The 12,809-nt window shown below is 43.3% G+C and overlaps 1 protein-coding gene across 1 annotated transcript; it reads left to right on the top strand.

Moving 5' to 3' along the window:
• Positions 1 to 4,280: 4,280 nt before the first annotated feature.
• znf644b (zinc finger protein 644b) lies at positions 4,281 to 10,519 on the top strand (the record flags this gene model as incomplete). Its single annotated transcript, XM_084436190.1, has 5 exons — positions 4,281 to 7,026; positions 7,314 to 7,925; positions 9,766 to 9,891; positions 10,058 to 10,160; positions 10,309 to 10,519. The coding sequence occupies 5 exons, from the start codon at positions 4,281 to 4,283 to the stop codon at positions 10,517 to 10,519; spliced, it is 3,798 nt and encodes a 1,265-aa protein (XP_084292316.1).
• Between the last annotated feature and the right edge of the window lie 2,290 nt (positions 10,520 to 12,809).

Genomic DNA, 12,809 nt, shown 5'->3' with positions numbered 1-12,809 from the left:
CAATAAATAAAAATACCCTCCAATGCACACTCTGCATCTTCTACAAATATTTTAAACAGATTAGAGGATGCATCATTTCATATGCACTTAAACTTATACACATCGCCATGAGGGAAGAAAACACCGTGAGTGGAAATTTCAACAGCATTTCCACAGGCATGCCCTGTTTGAGTAGGTGGGGCTGCTGGCCACGGTTTGGCTTGTTTTCCTCTCAGTATTGGGCGATGAGAACGTGTGTATGGAAACAGAGCAGATATGATGTTCATGAGGGCCGTCTGCTCCGCTGCTCTCCGATGCCCACTGCCCTCCTCAACGTGAGAGCCGCCTCATTAAAATGGTCACATGCCTGAGAAATTTCAGAATACTGTTTTTTCCCTCCTAAAAAGGAGAGTAGTTTAAAACTAACAAATCCTTTGGAAATCCCTCCCCTAATCCATTTAATTTTGAAAGGTATTGTTTAAAGCTTCAAAGTTTATATCGTTTAATCCCCCTCTAACACTACGGGCAGCAAATGAGGCCGTGTCAGCAGCTTGAACAGATATAATCTACTCCACACAACAGAAAATCCTCCTTCAAGACAAGGTTGCAAAGGCTCCCTGTGAACTTGGCGTTTGATGTTTCTACCTGCCATTGAACATGACTTCTGTCTTAACCCAACTGTCACTCGCACCCTGTCCCCTTTTATCACTCTGAATGTTCTTGCTATACCTTTTTTCCATCAGCAATTCTTCCATCACAACTAATTCATTTATTCTCTCTTTTTTGGAAAGGGGGGCAAGGGGTGTTTTGGGGTGAGGGGGTTTTTGTGAGTTTTTTTGTTTTTTTTACACTGATGAGGCCCTGAAGGTTTAGTCAGGATGTGTTCATGGCCGCACTTCACACATCTCCCACCAGTTTAGGGTCCACGTTTGCTCAACTTTGCGTCACCCCCTTGATTATGTGTCTTTTTGTAGTTCTTTGGAAGCCATTGACTTGTTTGAGACTAAAGCCCCAAACCCTTTTTATTTCTTCTTTTGCTGTTATCCATTATTTTTGCTAAAAGCATTTCCATAATAATTGTGTCCCATTATTTCATCACTTTTAATGTATTTATTATGAATTTAACCCTATTATGTATTTTTAGCGATTCTACTTGATTCTAGGTTCAACAAACCTCAATCAGATATCCATTGTAGGGCACTGAGCTCATATCAGCCATTTGGATGAGTCCCTGAGTGACTCAAACAGGGCCTCTCATTATACCATTTGAGTCAAATACATGCAGCGTGTCTCGTTATTCTAGTGGTAGATTACATAGTTTGGATATCAAAGGCTTTGTGTAATTACATTTGCACGAGTCAGGATGACAGGGCTGATGGTGCCTGCTCAGGATACAGGCATACGGAATCACAGCCCAAATCCCATTAGGGACACTGGAGGCCATTATTATGGAAATGACCTTTGGTTGACAAGCATTTTGGGCAAATACGATGGAACCTAATCCGGTCCAACATAATCTATGAAACTCCTCATTATGTGTAGATAAGCAATGGTAAGAGTTTTCTGCTTCTAAATGTAGTTGTGGAATAGCTATGTGAAGTATCTGAGGACGTTACAGCAGTCTAGACCGCATTCCTGCTGGATGTTCATCATTTCCCTCAATGTTCTTCCAGTGCGCGTCTGGGTCTGTGCCGTCATTTCCAGGCTCAATAGGCCAGCAGTTGCACTGAGCTGAGTGCCGTTTCTCCGCTGTGGCGAGGAGAGAACACACTCTCCTTGGGATTGCTGAAGTGTCAAGCTGAATCTCTGCCTGTTTGTTTTGAGCCATGCTTTGATACTCTCTCACACTTGAGAGGCAGCTTCATAAATACACATTGTGTCAAATAAATCAATAGATCCCATTAGCTGAGGAAGTTGTGGAGTGCAGTACTTGAGGGGCTGTGCCCCCCTTGTTTTGATGGTTTTCCAGTGAATGTGGGGGCAGGGAGATACGAGGATGGGTGTTGATCCAGACAGACAGCTCGGCAGCTGAAATGGTCTGTCTGACCGGTCCCAGTTGGGCTCCAGCACGGCCTCCGCAGCGCTGCCAGACTGAGCCCACCGTCCAGCACGGCCTCCGCAGCGCTGCCAGACTGAGCCCACCGTCCAGCAGGAAGGAGGAATTCACTTGGACATCCCACATCTCATCTGAGCCTTGAGCACCAAACCAGAGTCTCCTCCTCCCTCTAAATCCTTCTGTTGATGTTCTGTTGTGGCACTCAGTAAGCATTACAATATGTTCACTCTTTGGACACTGGACACAGGTGTTGATCTGTTTCAAGTACACTTGAAAGTATGCAGAGTGTTCTAACCATGGTGATTTGCCACCAGTATTTTCCTCTGTATGTCAACAGACTGGGGCAACATAAAGACGGAATCTCTTCTGTCCGGTAACATAAGAAAAAAAGTTTGTAATATTTTGTATTTATTTATTTAAATTCTAGTTGATAAAACCAGGCTGTGGTGATGATCAGGACTAAGATCACAAGCGTATGTGAGGTTCAGAGGAGGGAAGTACCCCTCAGACAAGCTGATTATTAAATATTCCAGAAAGGTTTTCACTTCAGGGACTACAGAATAATTATGATAATATGCAATTATCGCCTCTCTTTTTTCTGCAGTAACCTCAGGATGAGGTGCAATAAGAGTGTTTCTGCACGTGCTGATAGACCTTCAAAAAATAGAATAATAAAGAGAACAGTAGGAAAGAAACCCCAGTGACACATCCCTACTGTACTTACACATCCCTACTGTACTTACATGATGACACATCCCTACTGTACTAACACATCCCTACTGTACGTACTTGAGTGAAAGGTGCTGCAGTTAGTGCTATTTTACTTGTCCCATTAGAACCTAGTGGTTCTCCCTGTGTATCTCATTCCAGCATAATCATTACAGACTGTGGAGATGTCTTGGGGAAAACACAGAACAGGATTGGTAAAACATATCGATCTGTGCATACGGCTTAAATGTATTTAAGATCATAATCCTTGTAAATATCTCCCGGCAAGACCAAGTCAGCCTTTTAACATTGACTAAATGAAGCATAAAAGAAAATTAATAATAAAAAATCGCATTGCTGGTGAACCCTGGTTGTTATAGGGAACAGAATTGTGTCTGAGTTGGCTGCTAATGAGGCCTAGTACATTTCAAGATGAAATTATATTCTGATGGCTTTGCCACCCTGCTGTTTGGAGGGGGTGGGGTGGGAGGTAGCAGTGAAATTCACTTTAAATGTGGAGCGTCTGTTCTCCCTGCAAACCCCTAGCACCACAACAGATGGGGGGAATATGGAGCTCGGAAGGTTTTAGCTCTGAGGTGGTAACAGTGAAGCCACTCATTAACACTGAATTTACCACGTAGTTAGCGACGCTGCTTCCTGTAGAGAGCAGCCAGCATTGGATGCCAATTCCAGCGAGCATATGTCTAGTGGGGCTAAAACAACCCTGAAATACAGTACAGTACATTCTGCCTCAGCTCAGTCTCACAATACTGAGAAAGCACTGGATATTATAACCTTGTTTTCACTTATTTATGTTCACCCCTTTCAGTGGATTTTAATAAGGATATTTAAACAACAGTTATCTGTCTTACATCCAGAAATCTGCCTTGACTGTGAATGGATGTCTATGTGGGTAACTATACAGCGTGTGCGTGTGTGTGCGCGTGTGTGTGTATGTGTGTTGTGCTTGCCAATTTGTCAGGATTCAAGCAACAACAGTCTCGTGCTGGGATCTGTGTTGGCACCATCAGAGAGTGATAAGACAGAATATGATCTCATTGGAAGTGTACGTTGTTCCCATGGAAATTGGTCAATTTTAGCAGGCGGCTGAGAACTTTAGGGGGAGAAACAGGAAGGTTGTATCCCAGAGGTGTGCTCACATAATTAAGCATGCTCACCAGGGTATCCAGTGCTAACAGCAGGGTTTGTTGTGAATGGTGGCGGGAGAGGGTGTTAGGAAATCATAATTCAGCACAGAATACCACTCTCATTTTGTAGAACAGTGGGAGGATGGCAAAACTGCTACTTAACAGCGACTGGTTCCCAATGTGAAAAAGATAATAATTGGTGTATTTTTATTATGGTTTGACTTTGAAATAATTCACTTTGTGTATTTTTTTTACAGCTGTCAGCTGCCCTATGCATTTCAATTCAGCTCATTTAGGCAACTGTTTTAATCCTGTATTTTCCATTGACTCAAATTTAATCATTCTCTAAGTTGATTTTGTAATATTCTTTTTCATAGTGCAATGCTGTGATGGCTGACCTGAAGCCAAATGCACAAGAGGACAAAGATGTGGAACCAGCGTCTGACAGCTCAGGTCCCACCCAGGACCCAGTTCACAGTCACACGTCCTCCCTGAAGAACAATGCTGCAGGTCTGTCGGAGCAGCTGTCCTCGGACACACACCAAAACCCTTTAAATGGAGCCCAGCCGAAGCCATTTGTATACAGCAGTGTCCCTGCTGTTCCCCACGCAGGCAATTCATTGCCTTCAGGAGCACTTGTTAATGGACCTGGTTCACACTCCACCTCAGAGGAGCGCTGTGTCCTGAACAAAGGCGGCATTTTACCCAACAATGTCCTGGATACACAGCGGCAACCGGAGAAGGACATAGGCCCTCAGGTGTTATTGCCACCCACTGAGCTTCAATCAGACGCGGGGAAGCACCCAGCAGGACCCGTCCTAGACACGCTGCCAGGCGCCAACCCGCCGCCGTCCGACACCGAGGAGAGCGAGGAGGAACTTCCCTACACCGCGCTACCAGGACACAGTCCAGAACAGATGCCTATTAGACAAATCTTGATGAACAAAGGAATACGTGCCAACTTCAACACAGAGTCATCAGAGAGCTCCTCAGACGATTTTGACAACGACGCGGACATAAACTGGGAACCTCAAAAAGAGTTCATACGCTTCTTGTGGAACGGCCACTCTGTGAGCAGAAGCTTGGAGGAAAAGGCTGGAGGTATTCGTTATGTGAGCCAAAGACAGCGGAAGCACAAAGTTCACACGCCAGAACACACAGATAAAGTGTACAACGGCTGTATTGACGCAAATGAAGACACGCACATTGACGACGACGGTGATGATGACGACGACGACAAGTTTGACTCTGTCGTCACAAGAGTTTCAGAGGACGGTTGCGATGAGGACAATCGCACCCAGCGTGTAGACAACCTCGTTATTACAAAACATCAACAGCTGAAGACAGAAGAGCGCTCTGAACCAGAGACACCGTTCTTTCCACGCACAAAGCGCCATGTCACTTCCAAGGAAAGAAGACATTTGCATAGACATATGATGTATCATTTAGACGGGCATAACCAGGTGCGCCGTGAGAATGTTCCCCGACCTTTTATATGCAGAGAGTGTGGGCGTTCTTTCCGCGCTCACAACTCTCTCTTGAAGCACATGACTATCCACCAGCAGAGACGAGAGAAACTCATGGAGGAAATCAAGGGGCTTAGCAAACCTCCAGACGAGGGGAGAAATGCCAGACTGCAGTGCCCCCAGTGTGTGTTCGGGACTAACTGCCCCAACACGTTCGTCCAGCATGCCAAGACCCACGAGAGAGACAAGCGCTTCTTCTGCTGTGAGGAGTGCAACTACGTGTCTCTAACAGAACGAGAGCTTGAGGCACACTTGCACAAAGTGCACTTTAGTAAACACCAGCCCAAATACATGAGCATTGTAAAAGACGAGGCGGAAACAATTCCTCTGTTTCACTGTAACGTGTGTTCATTCAGTACCCAAAATGAAAACGTCCTCAAAAGGCATACTGAGCTGATACACCAGGCTTTGTCTGATGATGATGATGAAAGTCCACAGTTTAACAAAGTGTCTGTCCGCACAGAATCTATGTGCAGTCAATATAAGCTAACTGACCAGCCCAAAAAAGCTAATATAAAACCATTGGAGCTAAAGCCAAAGTTCTGTATTAAGACGCCAGCATTCTGGAAAAGAGCAGACTTGCCCTATTGGTCCAGTAACAAAGCTAACTTTTACATGAGCAATACAAACAGGCAGAAATCTGACAAAGGTCTCCACTCCTCACAGCTCAAGTGCAGCCTTGGCAGCACAACAAACAAGCTGTCACAATCTTTGCCGGGGAGTGACAAGCGAAGCAAATTATCTCTGCGACCAATGGAAAAAATAGACGTGACAACAGGTCTCCCTTATGTTGAGGAAGACAATCATGAGTATGACCAAATTGTCTCAGAAAACTCAGAGAGGACAAAATATCCCTCAAACATTGATGTGTTGCTCACAACCAAGGCAGGTAAATCAGATGCCAGAGGCCAGATGTTCTGCCATGGTTATGACTCTGATCACAGTCAGGGAGGCAGCGACTTAGCTGGCAGGAAGGTAGAAGCTGTTCTTCAGAAGTCCCCATCCAAAAGAAAAATGTCAACGCCATTGCGCAACACTATCGACAGGATGGTTGACAATGTCTTACCAAAGCTCCACCAAAGGTTAAAGGGATCTACCGCCCCTGATGACACGGAAGGAGATGATGAGGACACCTATGACTTTAGTGACTACACCAGCGAGGCCACAGCAAACTTCCTGGACAGCAGTGAAAATGAGAAGAACCCCTACGCCCGTAGCTACTTCATACGCAGGCAGAGAGCTTTGGTCAGAGAGGGCAGTGGACCAGCTGAGCACCATTATGACACAGAGGATGCCAACAGCAGTGATATACAGCAGCTGACCATCAAGGAGGAGTGTATTGAAAGTGCAGTATGTGATGAGTCACCCACTGACCCTCGGAGTGACCCCGCACTACCTGCGCTGGGGACAGAGCAGAAGTCTTGCCCCTACTGTCCTGCCATATTTGAGTCTGGAGTCGGCCTGTCCAATCACGTGCGAGGACACTTGCACAGAGTGGGGCTGAGTTATGACGCTCGTCACATGGTTTCTCCAGAGCAAGTGGCCTCACAAGACCGTCAGCCGCGCATCCGTAGGAAGATTCCCTCGGTGTCGCGCAGAGTCAAGAAAGGTGATCCACTTGTTCATTTCTCCTGTTTTGTGACATCAAATTTACAGTCATCAGTGACTATGCTGTAATTACTGTACATTCTGTAGTAATGGGAGTATAATGTAGTACACTAGGTGTTTTAGTATGTGTTAATAGTATAGTAGTAGAAAGGTATATACTAATCTAAAGTATACGACATTCATTACTGGATTGATAGGTAGAAAGGTAGTTAGAGATGTTGTGGTATATGCAAACTATTGTCAATAGGAGATGTTTTCATTTTTGTGACACGATTGTGGACTCCACAGCTGACAAGCCAGAGTTGCAAGGTGAGCACACTTGCCCCTTGTGCTGGGGTTGGTTTGATACTAAAACAGGTCTTTCCAACCATGTGAGAGGCCACCTGAAACGAATAGGTAAGACTATCACCAGCACCAGCAAGTCTCCGCTGAGCATCCTCAACCAGCTGCTCCAGGACGAGAAGGAGCACCAGCACATCCTGCAGCTGCTCAGCGGGAAGCAGGGCCACTCTCGGCCCTTCGTCTCTCAGAAGTTCATTAGCAGTGACGGGCTATTCCTGATGCCCACGGGCATCCCGGTGAAGATCCAACATGGCGTCCAGGCCAACACCCCATGGAGGCCCGGTTCATCTCGACAGGAGGGAGAAGAGCTCTGTGAGAAGAAGAGGGCAGAGATAGAAACACAGGGGGTCACCGAGGGGGGGTCACCCCAGGAACCCCATCACCCCAGAAAGATAGAAACTCAGGGGGTCACCGAGGCCTCGTCCAGCACTTTAGTAGAGCTGCTCAAGAGGAGAAAGGAACTGGAGGCCAGAGATTCAGCCAGGAAACACTTTAGTGTGACCAAGGACAGCATGGAGGGGATACGAGCAATGAGTCTGGAGCCAAACTGGGCTTTTGGTAAGGAGATTCAAGTTTCATCTATGTATTAAATACATTTTAAATAGTTAGGAAATAGGTAGTAAGTAGGAAATAGGTATAGTAAGTAATAAATGATGGATGAAAAGTGTAAAGTGACTAGCAGTGTTCTTACTGAGAAGTGCAGTCAGGAATGTGTTGCAGCTGGTCCTCCGATCATCACTTTTCTGCAACTGTACTGAAACTGTCATGTTGCACAGCTGTTCTATGTTGCTCTAACTATACAGCATTTCATTATTTACAGACTCATGTTAAATCACAGTTTCAACCCAACGGTGCTTCATTAAACATGTATGTAAGATATACCATAACACAGAGCTCTGCTGCTCCGTCAGCAGCCTTGAAGTCTTCAGAAACATAGACCCAGAGAGAAAAGACAGAAAGAAGTTCAAGATCAGTTGAATTGTTTTAGCACATAAAAAAAAGAATAAAAGTCACCAAAGCGCCTTTGAAATTGAAATTAAAAATGATCACAATGTTTGATGTTGTCTTTGTTGTCCTGGAAGCACATCAGCTGTGTTTCCTCACCTTTGTTTAATGTCGGTCCAAGTAAGAGTTTCCGTCAGGAATAAACAAAAAATATGTTGTTAGGGATTTAAAATCAGATTTTTTCCCCAGAAGTCATCCATTTGAGCTGCTATTGGTTGTTCTATGGCTGACAGTGCATGAATGTCAGTGTACGTTTACAGCATACAGCTACTGAAATCGCAATTGGGAATAGAGACTTTCTCATGCATTCAGATCAGAAGGCTTTTATCTGTAATCAGCGTGATCTTAAACTGAGAATCAACTCATACAAAGAGTATGAGTTGAGTAGAGGAGAATGTATGTAGAAGGTTTAAGACATTTTGTTAATTAACTAAGAAATTATTCATTTGGCACATTCAATGTTGCAAACGATTTGCAGGTAATTTAAATAGCCCTTGTTGGCTCATCATGATAAACAGATGTTTATTCCTATTAGGTGTGAAATGAATTGGAAGCTGACACTTTGATGTTTACACCAATGAAAGTGGCTTACTTAATTTCTTATGATGGTATGGTGGAGTCACAGTTAAAAATTAGTGTGTAAAGAACGAATGGTATGAATCTATTGAATTTCTCTGAAGGGAAATAAATTGACAAATGTAGTTAATGTACACTATAAGTATTTGTGTACAATACTGTGCACATTCTATATGACTGCATGTTTGTTTTTTGTCACAAAGCAAATGTGTACAGTAGGTATGTCCTACATTCTCCATCACTTGTCTGACATACAGTAGATTAGGTGACGGTAGATTAGGTGACGGTAGATTAGGTGACAGTAGGCCCTGTGAAGATTCTAGGTTGAGAACATTACCGTCAACGCTTCTCAAACAGCAGAGTGCAGAACAGAGTCTATCAATCTGAAAACAGATGGAGGATGAGGCTAGGGAATAGCACCTTAGCTTGTTAGCCTTTATGAGCCCCAAAATATTACTACTTCACATTCCTTATTGAGCCTCACTTCAAGTTATTTAAAGCTACCTTAGAGATCCTATTTCAGTTAACAATTTGTGTTGGACCTGAACTATTTTCAGAAAAAATATCCAAAGATACTTGATTTGATAGAGATTAGGTCTAACAACTAATACAGTTAAAACAAACTCTTAAAATAAACTTAGTGCACTGTTAGCCTGGGATTTAAGGATATTTGGGGAAAGTGCCATCTTTACACTCTCAAAGACTTGCCTTTAAAAAAAGTTTTCAATGCACTATGGGAACAGATTTAAAGTTTTTGAGTTGTGTTGTTAGTTCTCTTTGAGTTTTATTCAATTCCAATGTCTCTCTCACATTCCAGAGGGGAGTGAATCGAATAAGAAGATTTGCATTCACTGCAACACAATCTTCCCCAGCGCTGTCAGCCTGTCAAATCATCTCAGAGCTTACGCACGGAGGAAGAGCGTTGCAATGTTAGAAGGCACAAGTAAGTGAACGCTCTGGACAGAAAGGTCAAAAAAAGTTGCCAACTTTATTATACTGTACTAGTTATTGACAGCACACTTGTCTTTCAGTTTCAGTCAATGGACAAGTAGCTAATTTAACTTTGAATGGAGGGAAAATTGCTGAACATTGCTATGTCTGTTTTCTAGGCTATGATTGTAAACAAAAGAGGCCTAGACTGAGATCTGGTCTGAAAAAGAAGGTTTTCCCGCTCTCAAGCGCCATGGAGAAGATCTACAGACTCACCTGCCGGTACTAACAACTTCCCTCACCTCTCAACACAACTTCACATGTTCCCATGAGTAGCGAGTAGTACTGTATGTATGTACTGAGTAGTACTGTTTTCCCTATTTTGTACACCAGATGTCAAAGCACAGTAATTGAACTTTCTCTCACGCAGGTTCTGTGACCTAGTGTTCCAGGGTCCCCTGTCCGTCCAGGAGGACTGGATCAAGCACTTACAGAGACATCTTATGCACACCGGTGTCCCTCACACAGGGACAGGACTGGTGGACGTCCTCAGCCTCCACCAAGAGACGCCACCCACGTCCCACGAGGAACCTGGCCTCGAACAGCACCTGCCCCCTCTGGAGCTTCCAGTGGTCTCCTGAACCACAGGGTTGTTTACACATTCACTTTATCACTTTAGATCAATCCTGCACATGTACATAAGGATAGATATGGAGAACTATTGATTCATATATTGTAAATGGATATTCAAAGTATTTCTTATTATGCACCTTTACCTCCTTCTTCTCCTATTTTTATGACCTGTACCTTAGAAGATTAACATTGATAGTTACAGAAACATAGAATATGGTCAAATCTTTACATCAGTTGAAATATGAAATGCCAATATTAAAGGAGTAGTAAAGGGAAAATGCATGTTTAGCCTTGTTTTAAGGTTACTTATGATCATATACAATGGTTCAGATCAAAACGTTGACAAAACTAGCACTTTTGAGAAAGTCTGATAATTGCTCTGAGTTTCTTGTCTTTGAAATTGAGAGTTTAACATGTTTTTGAATGATTTTTCAAGGTGCCCACCCACATCCATTGTATGACCTAAACGGTGGTAGAGCAATTATCAGACTTTCTCAAAAGTGCTAGTTTTGTCAACGTTTTGATCTGAACCATTGTATATGATCATAAGTAACCTTAAAACAGGGCTAAACATGCATTTTCCCTTTACTATTCCTTTAATCATAGTTGCTGTTAGAACTGCAATCAGTCCATATATTTGATCTCTAATTATCCGCGCTTATGTATGCAGTGCTGTAAAGAACAAACACACAAAAAAACACAAAAACACTATGTAAGGTTTCAAGAGTCTCACACTTCATAATCCCATTTGTACTTTGGCACATAATGTACGCTGTATCTTGCTTCCTACTTCGCACTTTAGCAGTCTGCTTGAATCCATCACCAAAAGAGACAACTCACACCTCAGCATTGTTCTCAATGCTTTGTCCACATAGAGTAGCCTTGCTATATAGGAGCCAAACTTAGGGAACAGGGTTGGTTAGTCATATTTAATGATTCTGTATTGTTATTCTCACAGGCTTGTATGCAGATTCTGGGTGCATAGTCTACTCTGATTTGCCTCAACAAAGATTGTATTATATTCAACTTGTATTTTGTTTATCAAACAAAAAACACAAGCGTTTTGTCAAGTGATTAGACATTCCATATCACTGGGTTTCATGGGTCAAGTCATCAAATAAAACACCTCTTCTGTTCTTCCATCCAACTAGTCATAATGATGTTGACCTGCTGAAGCATGTGCCCCATACGATGCTTATGGGATGAGGCAGTGATGATCAATCACTAGATTGTTTAGTGGAAGCACATTGCTCTGCATCATTCTTTGATGCTGTAACTCTGCATGCAGTAAAATGCAAAATCACACTTTAATCTCTTTGATCGATTTTTACTGTAGGCTACAGTAAAAGTGCTCTTGGTAGGCTACAGTAAAATCTCAAGTTACTGTGAACAGTAACTCGTATCACATTATCATGGTGCTAAAATGTAGATATGTGAAGTAAAAGGCATATGTTTGTTTTTCTCATTTATAGTGTCAGAGATGTAAATGTACAATACTGTATGGGTTTAAAGGAGCACTCTGTAGTTTTCTATCTCAAAGTCTATGCTCATTCATATAGGTCTAGTCTCTCATAACCAGTCCTATCTCCACACTTGGTTTACGCTGTGCCAACGCCGGAGACAGGTCTGGCTGGACATATTACCATTCTGCAATAGGGGGGATTTCTTTAAACCAATCACAGTCGTCTTGGGCGGAGCCACCCCCGGACGCAGCGACGGTGCTCTTGCAAAATAGTCTGGATCGAATCTGATTGGTGCCGAGAGAATCTCTCGGCCCGAATCAGATAAATTTACGTTGCCAGTCTCGCCACTGATTGGGCAGTGTGACAACGAATGACAAGAGCCGGGTTTCCCGAACAAGTTAAGAAGCACTTAACCGAGTTAAGAAGCTTCTTAACTCCAAAGTACTTCTTAACTCCCATGCAAAGGGTTGCTTAAGAAGGGTTCCTTAAGAAGGTTCTTTATCGTGAAACCCGGCCAAGGTTTATAGCCAAAACCTACATCCGTTGAGTCAAACTAATATAGGTCTAAGAGAACACAACAAATTAGATTCATGCAGTCATAGGACTTGTTCCTGCTGACTTACTGTATAAAGGCTTTTTACTTCAGTCTAGGCCCATGACATCATCAGTCTAGGCCCATGACATCATCAGTCTAGGCCCATGACATCATCAGTCTAGGCCCATGACATCATCAGTCTAGGCCCATGACATCATCAGTCTAGGCCCATGACTTCAACCAGAAATAGGGGCTTATATAGAGAGTGCTCCTTTCACTTTGGATGTACTACAAAGATGT

This window comes from Borostomias antarcticus (genome assembly GCF_949987555.1).
Source record: "Borostomias antarcticus genome assembly, chromosome: 3".
Taxonomy (NCBI): Eukaryota; Metazoa; Chordata; class Actinopteri; order Stomiiformes; family Stomiidae; genus Borostomias; species Borostomias antarcticus.
The sequence above is the reverse complement of the archived record's forward strand: the minus strand, read 5'-3'. Positions and strand labels throughout refer to the sequence as shown.